This window comes from Marmota monax, unplaced genomic scaffold, assembly GCF_021218885.2.
Source record: "Marmota monax isolate L192 unplaced genomic scaffold, Marmota_monax_Labrador192_F-V1.1 WCK01_AAM20220418_F8-fsc00038, whole genome shotgun sequence".
Classification (NCBI taxonomy): Eukaryota; Metazoa; Chordata; class Mammalia; order Rodentia; family Sciuridae; genus Marmota; species Marmota monax.
The window spans coordinates 2392749-2419162 of record NW_026692498.1 but is presented as its reverse complement, the minus strand read 5'-3'; the positions used below and the strand labels follow the sequence as shown (position 1 = coordinate 2419162).

Here is a 26414-nt window from a genome sequence, read left to right as displayed (position 1 = left end):
CACTGCAGGTGCTGCCAGGGGATCCCCTGCCTTCCTGGTCCTCCTCCCAGGGCAGGGCCACAGTCGAGGCTCCAGCCTGCTGGACTCCCATCCTGGCCTGGGACGAGCCTGCGGGGTTGCTTCAGGGAGAACCGCCTGTCGTGAGGGACGAGGACGCACGTGGACGCACGTGGACGGCGGCGAGAACAGCCGCGGGAAGGAGGGGCCCAGGCCTCCTGGGGTGGGGGCAGCAAGGAGCAGCGTCTTCCTGGGGCAGTCGGGGGCTGGTGGCTGGGCAGCCTCCGAGTGGATGACACTTTGGTGGGGGGTAGCAGACGTGTCCTCGCAGGACCTCTCTGAGCTCCCGGCCTCCACTCCTGGGTGTACAGGGCTGGTCAGAAACCTTGGGCAGTAGCTCCACCCTGCAGAGCTGTGGCCCTGCTGTCCCTGACCAGTGGTGGTCAGCCGTGAGGTGTTGGGCAGGACTCTCCTCTGCATCCCTTCTTGCTTGGAGGGCCACAGGCCACCTGCCTCCCTCCCACTGAGGCTGAACTCCTCCGTGTGGTCCCCAGGGAGGCCGGGGCCCTTCCTGGGAGGAACACTGTGTGGTGGACCTGTCAAGGGGCTTCCTGTGGGGACAGGAGGGAGCCAGACCAGGCCCAAGGGCCCCCAGGGGGGTGCTCAGGCCACCGGGGGTTCCGGCCCTCCTGGGCCCCAGGGCTGACTTCTGAGCGTGGCTGCCGCCCGCGCAGGGCATGACAGGGGCAGGTGGGCCGCGCGGGCAGCTGGCCGGCACTAGGGGTCTGGAAGGGTCCTGCTCCTAGAGAAGGCCTGGTGGGGGTCAGGGCCAGGCCCTGCTGGAGCTCGCTCTATGGGTGTGGCCTCCCAAAAGGAAGTTCCCTCACGGGGCCTGTAACAAAGGAGGCCAGGTCACTGCAGGGCAGGCGGGCAGAGACTGCTCTGGTGGCCAGCTGGACGTCCTCCTGAGGGCACTTTGGCACCCTCTCCCCTTGGGGCAGTGCACAGCCCAGGGAGTGGGTGGGCAGCTGAGTCCCACCTCACCCCAGCGGCCCCCACGCGCACTCATCCAGCCACCCCATCACTGTTAACATGTGTCCTGTCCCGGCACATTCTGGGCTCAGGGGCAGCAAGTGCCCAGCGTCCACAGTCCCAAGAGGGAAGCAGATGCAGACAAGCAAATGAGGAAATGAAAGGTCATTTCAGATGCAAGGCACACGGAAAGACAGCACCGGGACCCGCGGGGGGACAGCTCCGGGGAGGCACCGGGATGGCGTGGGCAGGGAGGAGGGTCTTGGAGGAAGGACCAGCGGCTGAGACCCAGGGGGCAGGAAGGTGGGCAGGGCTCCAGGAAAGAGTGCTGGCGGCCAGGCAGGAGCAACAAAGTTCCACGACTTCTTTCAGAGTCATTGTCAGGGAGACAGGGAGTCACAGAGGGTTCTAGGCAGGAAGAAGCATGACCTGGTACTAGACTGGGATGTCCAGAGCGTGGCTGCTGCCATCCCTCAGGTCAGAGGGGGTCCAGAGGTGAAGGGCGGGGCAGGGTAGAGGAAGTGCTGGGGAGCCCTGCCTCCCACTCCCACAGTCACTCTTCGTACACCCCAGACACAGTGGGGCCAGGCTCCAGGCTGGCAGGGCGAGTGTGAGCTCAGGCTGGACTTCCAGCCTTGCCCAGGGCTGAGGTCAGGTCCTTCTTCACAGAACCTGGAGAAGGGCCTCTCCACTTGGGACCAGACCCTCAGGGTCTCAGCCCCATGGCTTTTGGGGTCCCTGCCTTGGAGTCCCATGTATCGGGAGCTAGTTCTGGGCCTCTGACCTGAGGCCCCTGCAGTGACTGGGGACATCCTCTTGGATCCTGGGCTCCAGCCATGCCGGGGACCAGGGGACATGCCCAGCCCTGCCCACAGGCGCCACTGTGGGAGTGACCTGAGCCCTCCTGCCCAGGACAAAGCCTGTGGGCCTCCGCCCGTGGTCCTGGGGCGCCCTCTGGTGGCTGCTGGTGGGTCAGACCGCTGTCCCCACCCACCTGGAGCTCGGGGCATGAGAGATGCCAGGAAGGGCCCTGGGGTCTCTGTGGGAAAGGGGCTCACAGGAGCCCCCTTCAGGCCCTCCCACTGTCACCCCAACTCCAGGAAGCTGGTCTGGGGATCCCCGCTCTACAGACAGGCTGAGGCCCAGCTGGTGAGGGAGCGAGAGGGCTACAGAGGGCAGGCTGGCCCACCGTCACCTCGCCCGGCCACCAGAGGCAGGGACCGTGCCCACACAGCACCCCCAGAGCAGCTGCCTGCTAGTGGATGCCACCGGTGCACCCAGGGCTTGTCTCGAGGCCTCCACAGGCCGCGGGGGGAAGGACGGTCCCTCTGCCGGCCTGTCCTTGGGACAGCTGCTCCTACGCCCAGTGGTGGCCCCAGGCCCTTGGCACCTCCCATTCTCACTTGCTGGGGAAATCAAGGTTGGTGGGAACTGAAGCAAGGGGCCTGTCCCACTTGGTGTCGGGTGTGGCCCTGGTGGACTTGGCCAGGCTGTGTGTCCCCAGGTAGGGCCCAGTGTCACCCCAGGTAGGCCTGCTGCAGGAATGACAGTGACAGCAGGCGACCTCTCAGCAGTGGGTGCGGAGGTGCCCTTGGGGTCTAGCCAATCAGACCTGAGGAAGGCTGGCCTCCACCATCGTTCACCAGCTTCCTGGGGCCGCATTGGCTGCCCGCGTGCCAGGTGTGGTGGGCGGGGAGGGTGAGGAGCCCAGGGGAAGGGCCTCAGGCACAGGCTGCGGGTGACGGTGACGCTCCACCACTCTGGCCAGCAGCGGGGGACAGCAGGCAGGTAGGCCCCACCCGCAGGCTCCTGAGGGCGCAGCCTGGGAAAGCCCCCTCCTGCCAAGGGTGGCCCGGGAGCGGGCCAGGCTGTGTGGCTGCAGCCGCCTCCCTGCTGCCTGCCTCGGGGCCCCTTTCTCTAGCAGGGACAGGACCCTTCTTCCTGGGCTGTGGGGTAGCAGGCCCACCTCAGTGAGGGCAGGGGCCGCCTGGCGATTGGAGGGTCTGGGTGGCGGGCGCCCCACAAATCGGAGACATGTCAGGGGATATCTGTGGCACTGGGGGGGCAGGAGGTGCTCAGAGGCCAGCAAAGGGCCACAGGGGAGGCTGGGCTGCCCCGTCAGGGAGACCAGGGTCCTTGCTGGAGGGACACGGGCACATCGCCCACCTGGTGCCCGCTGTATGCAGGACCTACAGCACATCTCTTGGGGCAGATTGCCCAGGAGTCCAGGGGAACTACAAAGTCGTGGCTGGGGGACAGAGTGGACTGGGACCTGGGCTCACACCCAGCTCTGCCCGGGCCGCCCCCTCCTGTGTCAGGGATGCATTCTGTTTGGGCTGTTTCAGTGCCAGACCCCAGCTGGCCTGGCCATCTGCCCTGCAAGGGTCCCAGCCTTCACTGCCAAGGCCAGGGGTCTGCACGGGTTCGCCTCTCGGGAGTTCTGGTCTCAGCATCCTGCGGGACCCTCAGTGGCCAGGTCCCCCACTCCTCCAGGAACATGCAGGGAGGGCCTGGGAGACCTGGACACCTGCTCATGCAAATCCCTGGCCATTTGCATGCCCCCCCTCTTGGTGGCCCCATTTGCCTGGGCTGGCACCAGTCCGAATGCCCCTCAGCCCTTGGGCTGGAAGCCAGTGTGGGGTGGTTGTCTGGGCCCTCGGGAAGGCCAGGGGTTCAGGGGCACCCCTCCTGTCCTGCAGCCAGGAAAGAGGTGGCAGGCTGTGGGACATGCTGAGGCCTGGGCCCATGACCTGTCCCCAATCCCTGGGTGCTGCTCCTGCAGTGGGAGGCATGCCGCACCCCAGGCCAACCAGCACCCAGGTGGGGCTAGCCTCGCGGGGAAGGAATTTCAGGGGTGAGGGAGCCCCACAGCAGCCCTCCTGTGGCAAGGCCACCTACCACCTTCCTCACCCGAGATCAAGGGGAGAGAAGAGTGGGACCCTTCCCTGGCCTGAAGTTCACAGGACAGCAGATGACGACACCCTTGTCATACCCCAGGCTGAGGGGCAGCACCAGGGCTAAGGCCTCTGATACCAAACCCTCCCCCAGCCCCCGCAACCCTGGGCCAAAGAGCATGTCCAGCTGCACCCTGCTGCAAAGCACACGTCCAGATGTGGCAAGGAATGGCCCTATACCCAAATAGTGGGGGGACACCAAGAAGGACCAGTGCCCACCCAGAACCTCAGGCCATGACAGCGTTTGGAAATAGGGTCTTTGCAGATGTGATTGAGGGAGGATGGGGACCCCACTCGGCAACTGGTGTCCTTACAAGGAAAAGAGAGGACACAAAGACACAGAAGACGTGTGGCCACAAGCCAAGGACACCCAGAGTCCCCGGAGCTGCAGGAGGCAGGGGATGCTCCCTGGAGGCTCTGGGGGAGCAGCCCTGCCTCGCCTGGATCTTGGGCTTCTTCCTGCGTGACTGTGAGAGGTCCATTTCCGCGGTGTTAGGCATCTGTGTGCCCCCAGCCAGGTCTTGTCCTCAGACCCCAGTTCCCAACCATCAAACCACTCTGCCAGCTCAGAAAGGCCACATGCAAATCCTGCCCCTCTGTGGGCCCTGGACGCCAGCTTCCTCTCTGGGAGTGGGAAGTGGGGAGGATTTGCATTCCCAGGGGACAGAGGCCAGCAGGTAGTGACAGCATGAAAGAGCCTCCAGGCCTGGTGGATGAGGAGGCCAGGCTCAGGGGGACGGGCCCCAGGAGGGCAGGGCCAGCTGAGCTCTAGTCCATCTTGGTCAGTGGCCACATGGACAGCTGCCTAACAAAGGACCACAAACTGGGTGTCCGAACATGACAGGAACTCACGCTCACAGTCCTGGTGGCCAGAAGTCCTAAGCCAGGGTGTGGGAGGGTGGTGTCTGCCCTGAGGGCTGCCCCAGCCCCAGGCCCTGGCTTAGGCCATCTCTGCCTGTCTCCACACTCTGCCTTCCATAACTCCCCTTCCTACAAGGACACCAGTCACACCCACTTGGGGGGACCTCATCTTAGCATATCCTTTTTCTTTTCTTACCTTTTGTGGGGCTGGGGCTGTGGCTCAGGGGTAGAGCACTCACCTAGCACGTGCAAGGCCCTGGGTTCAATCCTCAGCACCACATGAAAACAAATAAATAAAAACAAAGGTATTGTGTACAACCAAAATAAATGAATATTAAAAAACCTTTTTGTGGATTGAACCCAGAGGACCTACATCCCCAGTCCCCCACCCCTTTTTTAATGTTTCAAGACAGGGTCTTGCTAAATTGTCCAAGCTGGCCTTGAACTTGTGATCCTCCTGCCTCAGCCTCCCAAGTAGCTGGGATTACAGGCGTGCACCATAGCACCCAGCACTGATGATATTTTTATGGGGTTTTAGACTCTAGGCACAATTACAATTTAAAGGGAGGAGAAATTGCCTATTCATAGTTAGAAACTCAAAAGTTTTACATTAAAAGTTCATTTATTTGACTAAGTTCAAAATGATTCACATGAACTTAATACATTTTGGACTTTTAAAAATCATTGTTTCCTTATGTACATGCACAAAAGGGCAGAGGTATCAAGAAGGGCAACTTCACTTTCAGCAAGTACGCTAGCCAAAGCATCTCTCTCTTTTATTTATTATTTTTAAGTACTGGGGATTGAACCCAGGAGCACTTAACCCCTGAGCTACAACCCCAGCCCTTTTTATTTTGAAACAGGGTCTTGCTAAGTTGCTTAGGGCCTAAGTTGCTAAGGCTGGACTTAAACTTGTGATCCTCCTGCCTTGGCCTCCAGAGTTGTCAAGGTTACAGGTGGTGGCATATTAACACCTTAATACCTTAACACATCTGCAAAGACCCTATTTCCAAAGGACACATCCAAAGCTACCAGGGGTCAGGGCTCAGACACATCCTTTTGAGGGGACACATCGTTTTGGGGAACACAGCCGCTATGCTGGGTCCAGTGACACCCTGAGGAGGAGCTCAGCCTCAACCCTACCCCTCCAGGGGGCACAGGACACAACCCTGCAGCCTGAGGTCACCCTGTCCACCTCCTCTGTCCTCCACATGTGCACGGTGGCCCCTATCTAATGGACTCAGGTTTAGCAAAGGCCATCTGTGGTCAGACACCGTGTGGTGAACCCGGGAAAATGCTCACTGGGAAGCAGAGCGCGCCCCCTGCCTAGACCGGGCCCTGGGAGACCCTTGACTGTGGCCTATGTCCCCTACCCCAGTGGACGGCCTGGTTCCCGAGGGTGGGAAGGAGCCTTTGGGTTGCCCACACTGTTTTTGGAAGACACTGCATGTAGATCGAGCTCAGCTAAGGCTGGTGCCGGCAGGTGGGTGACACCAGGCACCGGCCAGGGAGCTTCTTGGGGGGTCTTGAGGGACGGGGCTCTAGGTCACATGGGCTAGGCCCCTTAGGTCCCTGCTGCAAGGAATGGGGCTGGGGCCTGGCTTTCCCAGGTTGTATCTGAGCCCTGACCCCTGGTAGCTTTGGATGTGACCTCTAGAAGGTCCTGTGAACAGGGCCAGGGCAGGGCACGGTGCTGGCAGCCTCTTGGCCTCCATCTGCTGAGGCAGGAACTGGGTGGGAAGAGCCTGGGGTGGGGTGAGGTGCTGCCGCTGACCCGGGAGCCGGGGAGCCTCTGCGCTCTGGGCAGGGAGGGGCGGTCCCCTCCTCCACATGACCCCCAGGCCCTGGCACCTGCCTGCTCAGGAGCACCTGGGTGTCCTCATGCCTGCCCTGGGGTGGCTGCATGGCTAAACCCTGCCGCTCCTCTGCCAAGTCTCTCCTAACAGGAGCCTTTGGAGGGGGTGGGGGTGAGTGGCTGGGCGCAGGGGCCTGGGGTGGCGAGAGCAGCAGGACAGAGCTGGGCAGAGGGCTGGACACATCCCTGTACTCCCCCGGGGGGGCCTGACTGGGCCATGCTGAGGCTGGGGGTCACAGCTAGGGCTGGCTCGAGAGCAGGTCACCAGAGCAGAGACTGCCTCTCATGGTCCCCAAATCTCTGCAGATTTATTGGCTGGGGAGGGGTCTTCCCTGGTGAAGGTGGCTCCCTCACTACAGTGAGGAAGGCCAGGATTGGGTTCGTCATCTTCAGGCTTACTGTGTCTCCACAGAGAGGCCGCCATGCAGATCGCCCACGGCTACTGTCCTGGGAGCCCCCCAGACGCAGGAGACGGGCAAGGGCTGGGCCTGTGTCGGGGCGAGGTGGACTTTGGAGGGTCCGGGAAGAAGCGGAGCAAGGTAGGGGTGGCCGCGCCCTCAGCACACTCAGGACCCTGCGTCCGCTCCCTTCCCTGGAAGCAGGGCCCGTTGCTCACTCAGTCCTGGGGCCACTGTCCCCCAAGGCCAGGGTCAGGGCCCCCAGACCAGACAGGCAGATTTTCAGAGCTGGTGGGCTCAGGTGGCTGTCTCTCCCAGCCCCCTGCCCCCAGCACTAACTGGAACTGCCCAGGATCTACTGGGGGGCCTGGGAGACGCTGGCGGCCAATGTGCCCGGAACTCTCCTCTGCCGGGGCCTCAGCTCCCCGAGGAGGAAGCCAGGCTAGCGAGGCTTGGGACTGCCCAGCCACATGGAGGTCCAAGCTGGACCCGACCTGCTCCAAAAACCGTCTAAGGGGCCTCTACTTTTGCACACATGTGCATCGCCCCCTCCCAGTGCCCAGAGCCCCCTCGGTGCCCCATATCCCCATGCCCAGTGCCCTCCAGCCCCACTGGAGCTCACGGGTACCCTGCTCCACAGTTCGTGAAGGTGCCCAGCAGCGTGGCCCCCTCTGTTCTCTTTGACTTGCTGCTGGCTGAGTGGCACCTGCCGGCCCCCAACCTGGTGGTGTCCCTGGTGGGTGAGGAGAGGCCTTTTGCCATGAAGTCCTGGCTGCGGGACGTCTTGCGCAAGGGGCTGGTGAAGGCGGCTCAGAGCACAGGTGAGGGCCTCCACCTGGCCTGCCCTGCCCACCACCTCCCCTCCTACACACACCTGCCCACTCACGCTCCGCAGGGCACGGGGCTGTAATGGAAGCTGCTCGTGGGGAGGCCACACAGGTGAGGCCAAGGGCCTTCCCCAGCTGGCGCCTGTTCACAGTGGGCAGAGGCCCCCACCGGAGTTGCCACCTCCACTCGTGGGGCCTGTGGGCCATAGTGAGAGGCCCTGGCTGTCACTCACCTGAGCCAGTGGATGAGGTGCATCAAGGGTGGGGTCCACCACACCTCCCCTCCCTGGGGAGCATGTGGGTGGCCAGTGGTTGGGGTCAGAATCAAGCCCCTGGGCTTACTTGTGCGGCTAGCTTTGCTATCAGACAGCCCGGAGGAGGATTCGGGGTTTCTGCAGACACGACCATAGCAAAGAAGACTGATGTGCACCCAGACACAGGCTGACGGCGGTGCTGTGGTCCTGGCCCCGCACAGCCACAGGGCACAGCCGTGGCCTGCTTGGTTCAGGAAGAACCAATGTGGAGGGGGGGTCCCCAGTACTCACTCTGCAGCCCAGAGTTTCAGGGCTGCTGCATGACCACACTGCAGACCTGGGCTCAGGAACCAGGCTCCAAGCTGTAGAGACGCTGGGCAGGTGCCCGCTCCCCTGGGCCTCAGCTTACCCATCACTGCCTCAAGGCAGCCCGAGCACCCCAACCTTGGCCCCCAGGCCTGAGGACTCCGGGCCCGTCTATGGGACCTGGCAGGCCAGCTGGGGAGGACCTGGGACACATGGCACAGTGAGCCCCGCCTTGCCCCATCCCTCTAGGCGCCTGGATCCTGACCAGCGCTCTCCGTGTGGGCCTGGCCCGGCATGTCGGCCAGGCTGTGCGTGACCACTCCCTGGCCAGCACGTCCACTAAGGTCCGCGTGGTGGCCATTGGCATTGCCTCGTTGGGCCGCATTCTGCACCATCAACTTCTAGATGATGCCCAGGTAGTAGTTGGATCATGGTACCACGGCCTTGGGGTCTTGGTGGGCCTGGGTGGCTGGAAGGCACAGTGGACAGGCCAGTCCCTGCCCTCAGGGACTCTCCACGGGCAGCAGGGGCTTAGGGCCACAGAGTGAAGCTCCAGGGGGGAGGACACAGAGCTGGAGATGGAGGGGGCCGAGCCCGGGGCCGCGGGTCCAGCACGCGCCAGCAGGTGGCAGCATTGCTCAGAGGGCAGATCCTCTGGAGGTGGACCTGGCTCTCAGGGGGTCCACAGGGGCACAACCTGGCCACAGTCCCAGAGCCCTGTGAAACCCTGGGCGTGTGGCTTTGCTTCCTGGTCCCTCTTCACATCCCCCACCCAAGGGGTCTGCCACATGGCCAAATAGAGGCCCAGGCAGCTGCAGCGAAGTCTGGACTCCAACCCAGAAGAGTCTAGAGGGAGGAGTTTCTGCAGTCCTGGCCACCTCCATGATTCTGTGTGTCCAGGAGGCCTGGGCCCAGCAGCTCAGCCTCCTTCCGCCTGAGGGGTGGAGGAACTAGAGCCCATGCCGCTGCGGCCCTGCGCACGTGTGGGGGAGGGGCAGACCCGGCCACAGGGCCTAGCGACTCTGCCACCTGAGGCTCTCCCCCCTACATGGCACAGGAGAACACCCCCATCCACTACCCAGCCGACGATGGGGGCAGCCAGAGCCCCCTCTGCGCCCTGGACAGCAACCTCTCTCACTTCATCCTGGTGGAGCCGGACACCCCAGGGAAGGGGGACGGGTTGGCAGAACTGCGGCTGAGGCTGGAGAAGCACATCTCGCAGCAGAGGACCAGCTATGGGGGTAAGGCCTGCTCCAGCCACCAGGGCCGCAGGGGACTTGGAGCAGTGAGGTGGGGGAGCCCCGCGAAGAGGGAAGGATCTTCTAGACAAAAGGCCCCCAGCACTCCTGAGCATCGAGACCTAGGCGACCAGGCCTGGGAGGAGGAGGGGGCCGGGCGGGGGTGGCAGAGCGGCTTAGCTGGGCAGAGCAGTCCCAGCTGGGCACTGACACCCCAGCCAGACGGCAGGGCAGCCTGGCCCCATTTTTGCTGGGGCTGTCCTGGCTGCAGGCTCTGGCCATGGACTTGGATCTTTGAGAAGGAAAAAGAGACCTGTAAGTCCGGAGGCCCATACCACCACCTGCCGTGAGGCAATCTGCCACCAGGAGGCAGCGTTGGCCAGTGGCAGGCTCCAGAGCTGAACTTACTAGGGAGACACTAGTGTGAGTGACGTTTGTAGATAAGGTGCAATGGGTACGAGTGATGTAAATATCAATGCACAGAATGGAATTGTCTGCATGCCATCTGAGCATGCCCCAGCAGTGGGAATGAGGTGGGAGGGCAGCCCTGCCTCCCCAGCAGGCCCAGGCACCTGTGACCAGCCCAGTTTACCCTGGCAGTTCAGTTGGGAGGCCCCCTCATGGTCAGAGGGCGCCCAGCCCCCAGCTCCCCAGCGGGTGATCCAGGCTTCTCCTGCAGTGTGCGGTGACCCGGGGTCCTTCCGGAAGACCCTGGCAGGTCCTGGCTCCTCGGGGACTTCATACGTGGAAGTCTCATTGTCAGCTCCTGTTTGGGGGCATAGCCTGGAAGAGGCCCCCGCTCTGCCTCTTGGAGTTGCTCGGGGTGCCTGCTGGGGGGCAGCAGCCCCGCTGGGCATCCTGCGCTGGCCGAGAGGCTGCCCTGCTCCTCTGGTGCAGCCAAGGAGTGTGCCATTACCTTTGCCTTCCCTTGTATCTAAGTGGCCAGGGGAGGAAGGTGTTGGGGCAGGAGATGGGCCAGGTTTGGCTACATGCATGCGTGAATATGGTGCGAGCCCCACTACGGCGTATAATTGTAACATATCAACCAAAAAAAGAAAAGTAAAATTTAAAAACGGCCATACCCTTGCTCTAGCCACAGGGGGCCACCTTGGACAGTACAGGTGTAGAATTGGTCCCTTTGGTCCTGGGATTTGACATAGAGCCTGAAGCCTTTCATGACAAAAAGCCTCTGACCATCCTGTGCCCAGAAACGTGCTAGCTCGAGAGTCTGGGGTCTGGGTGGTCACCCACATCATGAGGAGGGTCCCCAGGCTCCTCCTCACCTCCCCAACTGGGTCCATCCTGGGTATCTGGAGGAACTTCATGGCTGCTTCATCTGCAGGCACTAGTAGCATCGAGATCCCTGTCCTTTGCCTGCTGGTCAATGGTGACCCCAGCATCCTGGAGGTAGGTGCTGGGAAGGAAGTGGGGGTTGGGCTGAAGGCCCCTGAATGTCCAGAGCATCCTGCAGGGAGTGGCAGGTCCCCAGGCAGGGAGGGATGAGGATGTCCCCAAATGTACATGCAGATATCACTTGGAGTGACTCAGGGTCCACTCTGCCCCTATCCCAGAGGATTTCCAGGGCTGTGGAGCATGCTGCCCCCTGGCTGATCCTGGCAGGCTCAGGTGGCATCGCCGACGTGCTTGCTGCCCTGGTGAGCCAGCCCCACCTCCTGGTACCCCAGGTGGCTGAGAAGCAGTTTAGAGAGAAGTTCCCCAGTGAGCATTTCTCCTGGGAGGCCATCGTGCACTGGACCAAGCTGGTACGTGCTGCCTGGGGACTCGGGAGGGGCTGATCTTCCTCCTCTGTCCTCCAACTCATCTTGGGGTGGGCTGGCTCTTGGGGATTCCTGCCAGTGCAATCTCTGTGCCCACCCACCACTGCCAGGACCCCATGTTGCTTCTGCTCCGGCCCTCGGGGGGTAGAGGGATTTGGCAACCAGCTCCTGGGTCTGTGGGTGGTCCTGAGCCAGGCCCAGTGGGTGGTGGGCACACATTCACCCAGCTGGGGACTCTGCTGGGCTCCATGCTGGCCCACTGCCACCAGTCGTGCCATGGGTGCCCTTCGGGGCCTGTCCTGGTGTCCACAGCTACAGAACATCACCTCTCACCCGCACCTGCTTACCGTGTACGACTTCGAGCAGGAAGGCTCTGAGGACCTGGACACCGTCATCCTCAAAGCACTGGTGAAAGGTGAGGGGAGCAGGGTGTCTTCTCAACAGCACTTAGGCCACTTAGGGCCAGGTGGCCCACCAGCATTCACGGTGGACACCTGCCTGCCCTTCCCAGGTGGGGAAGGTGACACACGTCCGTGAGGTGCTCTGTGCTGGGGAATCCGATGACACACACACACACACACACAGTTTAAAAATATCTAAGGCGCTCCGTCCGTCCAGTGGTTCCTACCTCTTCACCAGTCCTGTACCATCACCACTCCAGAACTCCGTCACCCCAAACAGTCCCACCCCCACAGCCACCCTCCACTGTCCCATGCCCCCACCGCCTCTCTGCTTTCGACCTCTGTGGACTTGACCACTAGGGGCATTGCAGAGAAATGGGGAACAGTGCGTGGCCTCTGCATCTGACTTCCCTCCCTCGGGGTCTTCAGGGCCCCAGATCACAGCAGGTGCCAGAACACCCTTCCAGACTGAGCAGTAACCCCCTTCTGTGGACAGACCCCAGCGACTGTGGCCTGGGAGTGAGGGCAGTGTTCCGTTGTCACTCCTGGTGCTTTCGACAGACAGACAGGGAGGCTGACCTCAGGCAGCTGGACACAGGCCCAAGGCTGGGAGGGGCAGGGCTGGGTGAGGGGCGGGGACGTGCTTGAGGGAGGGCCCTTCCAGGGATGCATTGGGATTGTGGGTGGTTCTGGGCTTAGTGCCCCTCCCACGAAGAGGAGGCCCAAGGAGCCCTCTCTGCAGGCGTCCCTCACGGTTTCCCACCAGCCAGCTGGGTCCCAGCAGCCTGAGAGCCCGAGGCCTGGCACCTTGGCACTCTACCCTCCACCCTCCTCTCAGGAGGAGGTCTCCAGGCAGCCCCAGCCAGGTGCTGCAGGACCCCACACCAGTGACCCTGCAGGGCCAAGTTGTGGGTGAAAGCCATTCCCCATGGAGGGAGTGTGGGATGTGGGAACATGCTGCCCCACACTGTCCATGGGAGGAGGACTTGGACCAGCAGTGCTGGCCAGTGACCACAATATCTGGATGTCATCTGAGGCCCCGTTACTGTGAGGGTCCCTTCTGCTTCTTGGGACCTGGTCCTAAAGGGGACAGGGCGCCCGTGGGGCCTGGCTTTTCACCGTCTTGAGCTCTTGATGGGCAGTGGCCACTTCCCTTCAAGTCTCCTCCAATCCCAGCACAGACCTCCAGTTTCTGCATCCTGGGCTCTGGGGGCTCTCAGCTTCCTCCCACTCTCCCCCCAGCCTGCAAGAGCCACAGCCAAGAGGCCCAGGACTACCTGGATGAGCTCAAGCTGGCCGTGGCCTGGGACCGTGTGGACATCGCCAAGAGTGAGATCTTCAGTGGGGACGTGGAGTGGAAGGTGCCTCCCTGGCCCCACCTGTGATGCATCCTGATCCCTGATTCTGGCTAAAACAGGCAGGGCCCATTCTGGGGGCAGGGACAGCCAGGCCCTGGAGCTGCTGACTGGCCCATTCTGGCCCAGCTGTTGCAGCCGCAGGGGCAGGCTGGTGTGGGCCAGCCCGAAGCCCAGGGCTCCCCATGCCCTTGGTGTTCACCAGCACATCCGGACCCTTCCTGCCCTGGAGCAAGCTTGCCCACCCTGTGCCAGCCCTAGCTTAGGGGACAGGCAGAGATGTCCTGGGGAGGGGATCAGTGCTGGCTAGCCCTGGACAGGGCTCCTGGGCTGCGGCCTCTTGGCCTTTACACTCACTATCCCCGTCTCCCTCCCTTGGGTGGGTCCAGTCCTGCGACCTGGAGGAGGTGATGATGGATGCCCTGGTGAGCAACAAGCCCGAGTTCGTGCGCCTCTTTGTGGACAGCGGTGCCAACATGGCCGACTTCCTGACGTATGGGCGGCTGCAGCAGCTCTACCGCTCTGTGTCCCCCAAAAGCCTGCTCTTTGACCTGCTGCAGCGTAAGCATGAGGAGGGCCGGCTGACGCTGGCTGGCCTGGGTGCCCAGCACTCCCGGGACCTGCCTGCAGGGCCACCCACCTTCTCCCTGCACGAGGTCTCCCGTGTGCTCAAGGACTTCCTGCATGATGCCTGCCGCGGCTTCTACCAGGACAGCCGGGCAGCCGGCCGGAGGAAGGCGGTGCGTAGGGGCGCAGCAGGGGTTGGGGCCTGGGCCGTGCCTGGAGCCTTATGTCCACATGTCCTCCAGGAGAGGGGGCCGGCCAAGAGGCCCACCGGCCAGAAGTGGCTGCTGGACCTCAACCAGAAAAGCGAGGACCCCTGGAGGGACCTGTTCCTATGGGCTGTGTTGCAGAACCGCCACGAGATGGCCAATTACTTCTGGGCCATGGTGAGCAGGGGCCACGGGGCCCTGGGTTGAGTCTGGGCTTCCTCAGGATTCCTGGGAGGAGGGGACCGGGTGGGCCAACCTCCTGAGACCCCGTCTCCTAGGGCCAGGAGGGTGTGGCAGCAGCCCTGGCCGCCTGTAAAATCCTCAAAGAAATGTCCCACCTGGAGACAGAGGCAGAGGTGGCCCGCACCATGCGTGAGGCCAAGTACGAGCAGCTGGCCCTGGGTAAGTGACAGTGGGCAGGCCAACTGTGGGAGAGGCGTGGGAGGGTCAATGAGGGGCCTGGGCTCCCCTCAGGCCACTGCCTCTTGGCCTCCCTGGTGGAACAGGACGGGTGGCTCCTCCTGGCGGTGGAGCTCAGCCCTGGAGTCCTAAATGAGAAAGCGTGTGGTAGAGACAGCACAGCCCCATGTCCCTGGCCCCACGCTGGGTCCTGCTGCAGGGTGGAGGACATTCGGGGTGACAGTTATGACAGGAGAGGAGAGGGGCTGGAGAAGGACAAAGGTTAGGTAAGGGGCTGGGCAGCCAGGCAGGGAGGCCTGAGGGGGCAGAAGACAGGGTGGGCATGGGCACGTCACGCAGACAGGGCCCGCTGGGCAGACCTCTTCTCCGAGTGCTACAGCAACAGTGAGGACCGGGCCTTCGCCCTGCTGGTGCGCCGCAACCACAGCTGGAGCCGGACCACCTGCCTGCACCTGGCCACCGAGGCGGACGCCAAGGCCTTCTTTGCCCATGACGGCGTGCAGGTAAGGGGCGGCCAGGGGAAGGCCGCTGGGGCGACGTGGGCTGGAGGGGCCCAGGCAGCCGTGGACGGCCAGGCCCCTCCCCACATCCCAGCAATGAAGGGGCTGGGCATGGTGACTCAGCTCCCGCGCCCTCTGCCAGCCGGACTCTTCCTGCCTATGGAGACCTCACTTCCTCAGAGCAGGCCCCTGGGCTCCAGCAGTCCCTTAGTGAAGCTTCACAGCAGGACATGATCCACGCTTCCAGGAGGATCCCTGGCTTCCCACCAGGATGGGGCGGGGGTGGGCTTGGGAGGGGCCTCTCCAGCTGGCCTGGGAAAGCACTTGCATTCGCCAGGTGCCTGGGGAAGGACGTTCCTGGCGGAGGGCACAGCATGGGCCAGGTGGGCAGGGGACAGCCAATGAGTGTGTCTTTATTTCAGGCGTTCCTGACCAAGATCTGGTGGGGGGACATGGCTGCCGGCACACCCATCCTGCGGCTGCTGGGCGCCTTCACCTGCCCTGCCCTCATTTACACCAACCTCATCACCTTCAGGTGGGTCAGGCTGGCCACAGCCAGGTGCCAGAGTCTCTGTCCCCCTGCCCACAGCCCCTGTGTTCAGTGGGGCACATGGGCCTTCATTCTTCTTAGCAGACCCAGCACTTTGCTGGCTGGGAGCCCAGGGCTGAGCAGGTGCCCTTCCTGAGGGCTCTGAGCGTCCCTCTGTACCACAGTAAGGAAACCCCTCTGAGGACGGGCCTGGAGGACCTGCAGGAGCTGGACAGCCTGGACACAGAGAGGAGCCTGCTGTGTGGCTCGGGCAGCCGGTCAGGGGCTGAGGGAGCTGGGTAGGGCAGACGGGCTGGTGGGGGTGGCAGGAGGCTGGACCCTGCTGGGCAGAGGTGGGCTCCAGGGACACAGCCTCCAGGGCCAGCCTCAGAACAGTGGCCTCCTTTGCACCGGCACAGGGTGGAGGAGCCAGTGGAGACACCAAAGGGTGCAGGTGACCGAGGCCCGCAGGCTGCCTTCCTGCTCACACGCTGGCGGAAGTTCTGGGGGGCACCGGTGACTGTGTTCCTGGGGAACGTGGTCATGTACTTCGCCTTCCTCTTCCTTTTCACCTACGTCCTGCTGGTAGACTTCAGGCCGCCTCCCCAGGGGCCATCTGGGCCCGAGATCACCCTCTACTTCTGGGTCTTCACACTGGTGTTGGAGGAAATCCGGCAGGTCAGTGGCCAGCCCAGCCCTGGGCCCTTGGCTCTGTAGCTGCAGGCTGTGTGGCCACAGGCAGGTCCTGGCTTGGGGCTGGACCTGTCTGCAGAACAAGAACAGCAGGGGCCTCCGGTCTTCCTAGAGCCCTGAGCCCCAATCCCTGTCACGTCCTGAGCCCAGCTCCAGACTGAGCCTGACCATGGTCTCCCAGATCCTGGCCTGAACCCATAGCTGGGCCTGGATACCCAACATAAAATGGTCCTGGACTTTGATCACAGAGAGCCCCGACTCCCAAGTCCAGTTTGGTCTGCTTTTGTCCCCAGACTTAGCCCTGAATAGGTCCATCCGAACCATGAAAGGCGTCCTCCCTGGTACTTGCAGACCCCAGCCTGGGCCAGCCTGGGCAGCTGTCATCAGCCTGTTCCCTCTCCCAGGGCTTCTTTACCGATGAGGACACACACTTAGTAAAGAAGTTCACTCTGTACGTGGAGGACAACTGGAACAAGTGTGACATGGTAGCCATCTTCCTGTTCACCGTCGGTGTCACCTGCAGGTCCGTGGTGTCACCTTGCGGCCTCTCAGGGGCTGGTGGGCAGGCTTCCTGTGAAGTCACTCAGGCCTCTGGAGGCCTGGCAGCTGCCTTCTGGTCAGTGAGCTGTGGGGAAGGGTGTTCCCCTGTCTGAGGACCAGCAGCCCTGTGCAGCCTGTGTCCTCCTCCAGGATGCTAACCTCCTTATTTGAGGCCGGCCGGACCACCCTTGCCATCGACTTCATGGTATTCACGCTTCGGCTCATCCACATCTTTGCCATCCATAAGCAATTGGGCCCCAAGATCATCATTGTGGAGAGAATGGTGAGCCCCCACCTGGGCCTGACCCTGGGGGGTGGTCAGTCCCCACCTGGGCCCGACTCTGGGTAGAAGAATCCCCCAGACCTGGGATCCCCACTGGGTGGTAATGGGCCCCAGAATGCCCATCCAAGTGGACACTGACACCCCTAATCTCTGTCCCTTGTCCTCAAGATGAAGGATGTCTTCTTCTTCCTCTTCTTCCTGAGTGTGTGGCTCGTGGCCTACGGTGTGACCACCCAAGCACTGCTACACCCCCATGACGGCCGCCTGGAGTGGATCTTCCGCCGCGTGCTCTACCGGCCCTACCTGCAGATTTTTGGGCAGATCCCCCTGGATGAGATTGACGGTGCGCCCACAGCCAGGCAGGAGTGGACTGGTGGGGCCCTTCTGCCAGTGTGGATTAGCAGCCCAGGACACTGGCTCCCCAGAGGGGTCTGCTGAGGTCATGGGCCTGCCTGGAGCTGGCCGAGATGAAGAAGTCCCCGAGGCCAGTGCCCCCCCACCCCGCCCCCGTGCCCTGCACGCCTGTGTAGGCCAGGCCCAGACCCACAGCAGGGGCAGGGCCAGCCCCAGCAGGAGGCCCCAGCCTCACCCTCAGGCAGGGAGCTGAGACCTGGAAGACCACAGGCTGACAGGGACTTACTTCCTGCCTGGCAGGCCAGGGACAGGCGTAGCCTGGGGTCATCTGGAGAGGGGGTGAATGGGTGGGCAAGCACAGAACAGAGTCATTCAGGCCACCCTGACCATCCTGGGAGCTTCATGGCCAAGGTCTCCCTGTCACCCTCCAGAGGCCCAGGGTGGTGAGGCCCTTCCCGACAGCACCCTTGCTTCTGCTGGGGACCCACCCACGCGTGTGTGCCACCTATTGTCATCAGGGGCATGTGGCCTGCGGTGTGGGTGTCCCCAAGCCAGGCCCTGTACTTGAATGGGGCTGGCGGGGCCCTGGGAACTCGCTCCAGACAGGGCGTGCAGCGTGTTGCAGAAGGCAGCTGCTTGCCTGGGCTCTTGGGCTGATGGATGGAGGCAGGGATGGGCCTGTGCCAGCCTGTGGGGGTGCCAAGGCTTGGAGATGGGGCGCAGGGTGGGGCCACCCTGGCCATGGGGCCATCGTGGCAGGATGGGCAGCAGAGGTCTGACCCCAGCTGTCCCTGGAGGAGGCCAGACCAGCCATCGTGGCATGTGACAGATACTTGTCAATGGATGACGGTGAGATCGGAGCAAACACAGGCCTCCGGGGTGGGCAAGGGCTGGAAACCAGCTCCCAGCGGGTGCTCAGTGGGCCACGGTCTGAGGCTGTTTTCTTAGCGCCCCTCAAGGACCACTTTCTCCAGCCCCTCCTGCTCTCCACCTGCTCCGCCCTCACCCTACGGCCCACACATTCCAGCCCCACTGGGCCTCTGAGGCAGGAGGACAGGGTGGACGCCTCAGCCGGGTCAGGGTGGGGTCCTCCTTCCTCAGGGGTGATGTCCAGCCCACTCAGCCCCAGCTGTCTGCCCTCCGCACTGGATAAGGAGACAGACCTGGGCTAGTCCCTCTCTTACTGGGACAGTGCCACCTGGGAAGGCACAGGCCAGAAAGGTCTGTGGGGCTGCCGTGAACACCACAGGCAGAGCCACCGTGGTCAGGCTTCACTGAGCGCCCTTGCCCATGTCCTCTCCTCTCTGGGCCCTCAGGCACAGACCCCAGCCCTTCCTGAGATCACTGTGCCGCCTGGTAGACAGTTATTCTCTCACTCCTGGGCCCAGAGGGAAACCGAGGTCCAGCAGCTCCCCACCGCCTGTGGGCCCGGGGCCCCCCTCCGCACACTTCCAGCTGGGTCTTTCCCCTGGGCTCCTGGGCCGGGGGCAATTTGGTTTCCAGCAGGCCTAGTGGCGCCTTCTCAAATCTGTGGATAGGGGTGGGGTCTCCTTACCTCCCAGAGGCTTCCATCAGACAGATTTACAGCATCACAAACGCCAGCTTGGCCACTTCTCTAGGGCGCCAGGAGGAGGGAGGAGGCTCATGAATCAGTGCCTGGAGGAGATTCATGGGTTCAGGGCTGCCAGGGTGCCCAAGGAGGGGGCAGGGTGGGGCCTGGCCCTCCCCGGCTACAGCATGAACCCCCACACACTGCCTTCTAACTCACTCTGGTGACAAGGCAGGAATTTGTGCCAGTGAGGGAGTCCTAGGGACACTGGTACACAGGTGACCTGGAGAGTGGAGGCCCCGGGGTGGCCTGGAGTCAGTCACAGCCCAGAAACCCAGAGGGGTAGGCACCAGAACACACTGGAATGTACAGAAGAGAGTACCGTGTGCTCACACGCAGACACCCACACCACACACGTGCAGAGACAGATGCGCATGTCCAGGCCCATGGAGCTCAGCCTGACGGCTCCCGGATGGCACTGCGGCCCAGAGTGCGCTGTGTCAAGGGTCACCAGTGATCCTGAAAGGCGGTAGACTTGCCTGGAGCTTGGAGCCCCATGGTGGGCTTCCCAGGCAGGGATGGAGGAGTTAGTTCATACAGTCACCAGATGCTGCTCCCTGATTTTTCAGTTCCACCTCCCTGGTCTTCGGTTCCACCCTCCAGGGCTGTGGCTCCTGGTGGAAGCCAAGCAGAGTGGGATATGTGCACTGGTGCCGCGCAGCCCGCCTGTCTGGTTGCCAGGACTGGGGCTTCCACCATGGGCTTCCAGTGCGAACTGCCCAGGCGGTGCTGTGGGAACCACGACACTGGGTCACCTCACCAGCATTCTGTGTCCTGGTGGCCGCAGCCTCAGGACAGGGCCCCCAAGTCTGAAAGTGCCCACTGGTCGGTCTTCCAGAAGCTCGCGTGAACTGTTCCGTCCACCCCCTGCTGCTGGAGGACTCGCCCTCCTGCCCCAACCTCTATGCCAACTGGCTGGTCATCCTCCTGCTGGTCACCTTCCTGCTGGTCACCAACGTGCTGCTTATGAACCTGCTCATTGCCATGTTCAGGTGCCCATGTCCTGCCCCTCCCAGGCCACCTGCCCTCGCTGCACCAGCCCTGTCCTGCTACTGTGGAGCAGGCAGGTGGAGGGTGGGTCCTTGGCACTTGCTGAGGGGCTCGACTCCCTGGCCCCAAAGCCAAGGGTGAGACCAGAGTGTGGGGAGGGGTGCAGTCCGCACTGTAAGCCCACTCAGGTTCCACAGCCACTGCCTCCTCCCAGGAAGCAGGGCCCAGGGCTCAGGGGCTGGGGGCTCGGGGGTACGTGGTGTGGCCCAAGCCTACCCAGGGGGCAGAACAGCAGGGGAAGAGGCCAGCGGGTGGACCCTCTCCGCAGTACACCCAGAGACGGCAGAGCGTGCAGGACCTCTGCTTCGGAAAGGGCCCAGACTGCTCCTGGCACAGGGGGGTCAGGGTCACACGTGCTGAGGAGGTGGAGGCTAGTGGGCTGAGGGGTCTGGCCATGTGTCCCCACAGCTACACGTTCCAGGTGGTGCAGGGAAACGCCGACATGTTCTGGAAGTTCCAGCGCTACCACCTCATCGTGGAATACCACGGGCGTCCGGCCCTGGCCCCACCCTTCATCCTCCTCAGCCACCTGAGCCTGGTGCTCAAGCGCGTCTTCAGGAAGGCAGCCCAGCAAAAGCAGGAGCACCTGGGTGAGGCACCTGTTGGACACCACCCATCCTGAGGGCCTGCCGCCCGTCAAGGTGCCACGGGGAGGCCAGGGTCCTGGGGTCCCGCAGCTCCACTGTCTAGGCTGATCAAAGTCCCAAGTCCGGAGGAGATGGACACAGGCCCAGCCTGTCTTGCAGCAGCTTGGGGAGGGGGGTCTCTGCAAGGGGCCACCTCATGACCTGCCCAGCGGCACCTGCCCCTGGGTCCACCTCCTGGCTCCAGCAAGACTCCCTGCTGCTCCCACCTCCCCAGAGCGAGACCTGCCGGACCCCCTGGACCAGAAGATCGTCACCTGGGAGACTGTTCAGAAGGAGAACTTCCTGAGCAACATGGAGAGGAGGAAGAGGGACAGTGAGGGGGAGGTGCTGCGGAAAACCGCCCACAGGTACACACCTGGGGCTGCCCAGGAACGGAAAGGGCCTTGCCCTGGTGGCAGGTGGACCCAGAGCAAGCCCAGCCCTGCTGACCTCGGTCTGCTGTGAGGGGCAGCAGACTTGGGCAGTGGTGCCCAGCCTGGGCATGGGGAAGACCACTGTCGTTTTCACTGGTCAGCTTTGAGCTGCTTGAAAGCTGGAAGAGGACCTCCAGTGTCAGTAACCGGATCTGGGAGGAGGAACCAGGAGAGAAGCAGGACGTGGCTGGGTCCCTGGGCCCAGCAGCCCCACCTCTTGCCCACTTGAGGGGCTCTGCCAGGGACTAGCCTGCTCTGCAGCTGGGACACTGGCCAGGGAGCAGGGCCCCTCTCTTCTGGGGACCGAGTGGTCTGAACCCAGCCCTGGCTGCAGGGGACCTTTCCCTGATGCCTGTTGGTGGGATCTCCTGCCCTGTGCCCCCCTCTTGCTGTTGTGGTCAGGCAGGGCAGGGCCCAGCCCCTGGGAGGGCACAGAAGTGCTCTACATGCAGACTGGCCATGTGCTGAGTGGTCGTGGATGCGACCATTCCTAGAGCCATGGGTCCCACTTGGGAGAGCAGGACAGGAAGGGGCCAGCACATCAGACTCAGTACCCAGAGGCCTGGGGGGTAGGCGAGGGAGGACAGGCGGCCCCCATATGGAGTAATGGCTGTCATGGCCCACAGCTGCCCTTGCTTATCCACAGAGTGGACTCTGTTGCCAAGTACCTCGGGGGGCTGAGAGAGCAAGAAAAGCGGATCCGGTGTCTGGAATCACAGGCAAGCAGCAACTCCAGGCCCCGGTGCTTCCTGGGGTCAGGCTGTCCACCTGTGCTGTGGGCACATCCCTGAGCCCAACATCCAAATTGATGGGCTGGCTGGGCCAGGGCCTGGACAGAGTGGTGGACTCCTGTGGACGTGGCCGGCGAGTCCCAGGACAGAGGTGCACGTGGGGCCTGTACCTGCCCAACCCCCAGTCACCCGAAAGTCTAAGTGCCCTCCCAGAGCTGGTCTTGCAGATCCTCATGGAGGCCACACTGAGGAGGAGGGGTCCTGTGGCAGAGGGCCCTGGCAGTTGAGGGGGCAGACGGGTGGGCTCCACCAGCATGCCCTGGAATCTCCTGGCCCATCCACTTCCAGGTCAACTACTGCACGCTGCTCCTGTCCTCCATGGCTGATGTGCTAGCCCCAGGCAGCAACTACTGGAGTAAGTGCACAGCTGGCTGTGAAGTGGGCCTGGGCTCCTCCTCCCCAGCCACGTGGGCAGGCTGCAGGGCCCACGGGCCTCTTGATGCACTCTACCACCCCACTCAGTCTGGAGGCCGCTGGCCCCCTTGGCTGGCCACTACTCCTGGGATGCTGCAAGGTCCAGGGCATTGGCACCCTCAGATGTCAGATACACCCTGAGGCTCTGTCCAATATCTGCCTTACTGGGCTGCACTCTTGACCCTGCCAAGTGCCACCCTACTCACCCACAGCCCTGAGGACACCACCTTTGCTTGGGACTCCCAGCCTCCTCCACAGGCACCCACTCTGAGGCCACCACATCCTGCCCTTGCCTCCTAGGCCTGCCCAGCTGGCACTCAACAGCTGAGGTGGGGTCTCTCTTCCCACCAGGCTCTCGGCAACGTGGTAATGGGAGCCAGCAGGCCCCTGCTGGCCACGGAGATGGCCCTGGTGGCAGAGAATACCCAGAGGCTGGCCAGCCACCCTCAGACAACTGAGCTGCTTGGCCTGCCATGCCACAGGCCCAACTAAGCCCAGGCCTGGCCCATCACTGGTCATCCTGGGCCTTGGGGACACATTAACTTTCCCCCATCTCCACTGGAGGTCCCAGAGCAAAGTAGCCCTCCCAGCCTCATCAGAACACCTCTTCCTGAACATGTCCCTGTGAAGATGAATCATTCTCTCTTGACCTACCTGAGACCCCCAGCAGTATTGGTGGCAGTGTCCCTCACAGGATGAGTCCTCCATGTCCCTGTTTAAGACCTGGCTGGCCTGGCTTGGACAGCCAGTTCTGGCCAAACCCCAGGAAGTTGGGGGTTCCTTCCATCCAGGCTGGGCAGCTGCTTTGGGGCCTGCCCTGCCTCCACTTGTGTCATCTGATAAGAAACTATCTTTTCCTGAAACGCCTGTGATCAACATCTCTACCCCTTAAGACACAAAGGGCCCCTTAGGAGTCAGCTGATCGGCTCTTGGTGGGAAGGGCCAAGTGGCAATAGTAACCATCTACCCCCCACAGCTGGTATGGGGAGTGCTGGCACCCATGGCAGTGGTCTCAGGACACAGCCCAGACAGGTGCCCAATACTACTTTATTTTCAAAGAACCCGGAAACCACAACCCTCCAGCCCAGACCAAACTGGCTCCAAAGGATGGCTAAGGTGCCCAGGATGCTGAGTATCAGTACCTCTGAGGCAGTAAGAAGGCCTACTGCCCCATGCACATGGAGCCTGACCTCCTGGAGTCCCCCACTCCAAGCAAAGTAACCAACTGGGTTGGTCCCTCCTTTCCTAAGGGATGAGTCCAGGAGTTAGGGCTGCCCATGCAAAACCACAACACAGTAGGCTAATCTGACCTCCAGATCCTGGGCATCATAGGGGAGACGTGGCCATTCCTTTTCGCCTTGCCCACCGCCATGGAGAACCATCCTTGTCCCCCCCACTGCCCAGTTAGGAAGTCTCTAGCACTGACTTGTGGCATCTGTGCTCTAAATACAGGCCAGGTGTCCTGGCGGTACATCCTGGACATCTGTTACGTGTCCATCTTCACATACAGCCCAAGTGGGACTCATGGCCATGACAAGCATGGTCAGGGTTGGGAGAGCAGCCACCCAGGGTCCCTGCTCAAGCTCTAGCCTCACCATGCAGGACACAGGGATGGACGCTGGACTGTGAACTGCAGCCCTGGAAGGAACCGGGGCCTCAGCCTGCTGTTGCCACTTCAGTCCTTCTAGTGGATCCCCCAGTGACCAATGCAGGTCACTGAGACCCTCAGAGCAGCCCCACTAGGCGGGGAGGGTCAAGAGAGGCTGGAGGACAAACGAGGGCTGCCAGTAGAGCCCTCAGGGTGAGGGGCCCAGATAGACACAGAACCTGAAGAACAGCCAAAACTTTTATTGTCCCCCCATGGACACTGGGTAGCCAGAACTCTGACACCTCCTCCAGGCAGCTAATCAACTTCCTTACCAAGAGGATGATTCCCCATCCACCCCAGCAACCATGGCCCCATACTCCAGCCCACTCAGCAGTCTCTGCTTGGGCAGGCAATGGCAGTGTGGTCAGTCTGAGTGTCCCCCTCCCGTCCCAGCCCCTGAGCTTTCAGGGCTGCTGCCCCTATTGCGCAGGTGCTCTCGGCTCCGCTTCTTGCTGCCATGGAAACCCACCATCTCCACCCCTGGGGGTCCTGGTGAGGATCCAGGGTGGACAGCCCCTGAAGGTGTCCCCAAATCCTGTAGCCCCCGGGCACTACCACACTCCTCGGCCTCTGGGCTCCCGAGCCCAACCAGGTGGGCCAGCTCCACAGGACCCTCGGCCCCAACACCTGGCGCATCCCCCTTCCTCAGGGCCCTCTTCCTCTCAGCTCTGGCCTCACCAACTCGGACGGGCTTGGTGAAGACGACTCTCCCCTGCCCAGCGCTGGAGGGACGCTGGTTGAAGGAGGGCGTGTCGTCAGCGGGGACCGCCCGGCCGGCTGCCTGGTTGCTCTGCCCACTGGCCTCGGCCGCCTCTTCCAGGCTGTACTGGGTCCAGCGCTCAGGGTGAGCCACATAGTCAGGGAGAGGCGGCACCCTCGGAGGGGCAGGGTCTGCCGCTGGAGGGTGGCTCCAGGGCATCGGTGGCCGCTGGGGGCCACCGTTGTCACTCCTGCTGCTTGGAGCTGCAGAGGTCGGCCCCCGCCTGGCCGCCCCCTCCAGACAGTCGAAGATGCTGTGGCTTCGCTGGGAGAAGGTGGAGCTCACGCCTCTGAGGACGAAGGGCCGCGCGGCGGCGCCGGGGGGGCCTGCCGGCGACCAGGGGGGCTCCTCGGGGCCGGCGTCCTCGGGGGCCGGCGACCCCTCCTCAGCAGTGCCGGGCCAACTGAGGTCCGAGTCCGAGTCGCTGAGCGAGACGGTGTCAGAAGGCCGGGTGTCATACTCCGTCGCCTGCTGCGCCTCCAAGCCAGGGGCCGGCTCGCCCGCCCCCGCCTCAGCCATGGGCGCCCGGCCACGCTGCCCTGGAGCCCAGCGGCCAGCGGTTGGCCCGTGAAGAGCGTGTTCAGAACGAGGCGCTCCGGCAGACCCGCGTCCTCCGGGGGCCCCTGTCCGGCCTGCCGCGAGCCCCCGGGCCCCGCCCGCGGAGGGCCGAAGAAGGGCCTCGGTGTGGGGGCGGGCGGGCCCCGGCCCAGGTGCGCGGCTGCTCGCTGGGCGAGGGCTGCAGCGGAGCCGGCCACCAGACCACGGTGCAACCCGCAGAGGGCCGGGCTCTCGGCGGCTGCCTGCCTCGCTCGGGGACCGCTCCGCGGGTGGGCCGAGCGGCGGCCTCCGCTCCGCTCCGCTGGGCCGCGCGAAACGCAGGGCGGCAGGAGCGCGGCGGACACGCAGCCTCCGGCACTCAGAGGGCCGACCGGGAACTCGCCGGAGCCCGGCCCACTGGCGCGTCCGCCGCCGCCGGATGCGGTCCCTCCCGCCCCGCGCGGGCGGCTCTGGGAAAGTGAGTCCCCCTCCCCCCAGTCCCCGCGCCGCGGCTGCGGCGCCTGAGGAACTACCACTCCCACAAGGCCGCGACGGCCACCCTGAGGCCTGCCGGGACGCGCACTCGGCGCGCACGCAGGGCTTTGCCAACGCTCCTCCCCACGGTCCCTCGGCTCCGGAAGTGACGAACAGGAAGGGGGCGGAGCCAAGACTGCGGTTCCCAGAGTGCCCCGGGGCTGCGGCTGGCCGTGCAGGCTGGCCGGAGTTCCAGTGCCGCCTGCTGGAGACCGCGAGTTCAGCGACCGCTTCTGACAAGGAAGTGCGTCATCGCACACCACGGGCGCGAATCCGTTCCGCGCGCACTTCCGGTGCTGGCCGGAAGCGGTAGCAGTAGGCCGTGCTGTGCTGCGTTGGTCTGTCCGCAGGAGCCGGCGCCGTATACCGCTGACCGGTCGTGCACCCCCGAGTACTACGAATACTACGAATATTTTAGTGCTCAGTACTACTTTATTTTCAAAGAACCTGGACGCCACAACCCACCACCCCAGACCAAACTGGCTCCAAAGGATGGCTAAGGTGCCCAGGATGCTGAGTATCAGTACCTCCGAGGCAGTAAGAAGGCCTACTGCCCCATGCACGTGGAGCCTGACCTCCTGGAGTCCCCCACCCCAGCTACCCGAGCCTGACCCGAGGCCTGACCCAGGAGGTGCTGGGCGGGGGGCGAGGCTCGGCCTTCCA

The 26414-nt window shown here is 63.2% G+C and overlaps 2 protein-coding genes across 2 annotated transcripts; one reads left to right on the top strand and one right to left on the bottom strand.

Annotated features, from left to right (window-relative positions):
* The first annotated feature begins 7116 nt into the window (after positions 1 to 7116).
* Trpm5 (transient receptor potential cation channel subfamily M member 5) lies at positions 7117 to 23182 on the top strand. Its single transcript, XM_046444495.2, has 24 exons — positions 7117 to 7238; positions 7738 to 7918; positions 8734 to 8900; positions 9542 to 9725; positions 11065 to 11129; positions 11294 to 11485; positions 11813 to 11915; positions 13144 to 13262; positions 13646 to 13996; positions 14066 to 14206; positions 14308 to 14431; positions 14807 to 14952; positions 15372 to 15484; positions 15664 to 15756; positions 15898 to 16156; positions 16576 to 16694; positions 16862 to 16994; positions 17163 to 17337; positions 19796 to 19949; positions 20416 to 20597; positions 20869 to 21001; positions 21714 to 21786; positions 22147 to 22213; positions 22624 to 23182. Exons 1-24 carry the CDS (start codon positions 7122 to 7124, stop codon positions 22728 to 22730), a joined length of 3498 nt encoding a protein of 1165 aa, XP_046300451.1. The 5' UTR covers positions 7117 to 7121; the 3' UTR covers positions 22731 to 23182.
* Positions 23183 to 24100: 918 nt separating this feature from the next.
* On the bottom strand, positions 24101 to 25642 carry Tssc4 (tumor suppressing subtransferable candidate 4). The gene has a single exon (XM_046444859.2). The coding sequence runs from the start codon at positions 25197 to 25199 to the stop codon at positions 24285 to 24287; it is 915 nt and encodes a 304-aa protein (XP_046300815.1). The 5' UTR covers positions 25200 to 25642; the 3' UTR covers positions 24101 to 24284.
* Positions 25643 to 26414: the final 772 nt, after the last annotated feature.

What these genes read in the sequence shown, in the direction of transcription:
- Trpm5 (XM_046444495.2), top strand. Translation starts at nt 7,122, where the DNA reads ATGCAGATCGCCCACGGCTACTGTCCTGGGAGCCCCCCAGACGCAGGA. An exon ending in CCCCCTGGATGAGATTGACG is followed by an intron (nt 17,338 to 19,795) that starts GTGCGCCCACAG and finishes TCGGTCTTCCAG; the next exon opens with AAGCTCGCGTGAACTGTTCC. An exon ending in CCCAGGCAGCAACTACTGGA is followed by an intron (nt 22,214 to 22,623) that starts GTAAGTGCACAG and finishes TCTTCCCACCAG; the next exon opens with GCTCTCGGCAACGTGGTAAT.
- Tssc4 (XM_046444859.2), bottom strand. Translation starts at nt 25,199, where the DNA reads ATGGCTGAGGCGGGGGCGGGCGAGCCGGCCCCTGGCTTGGAGGCGCAG.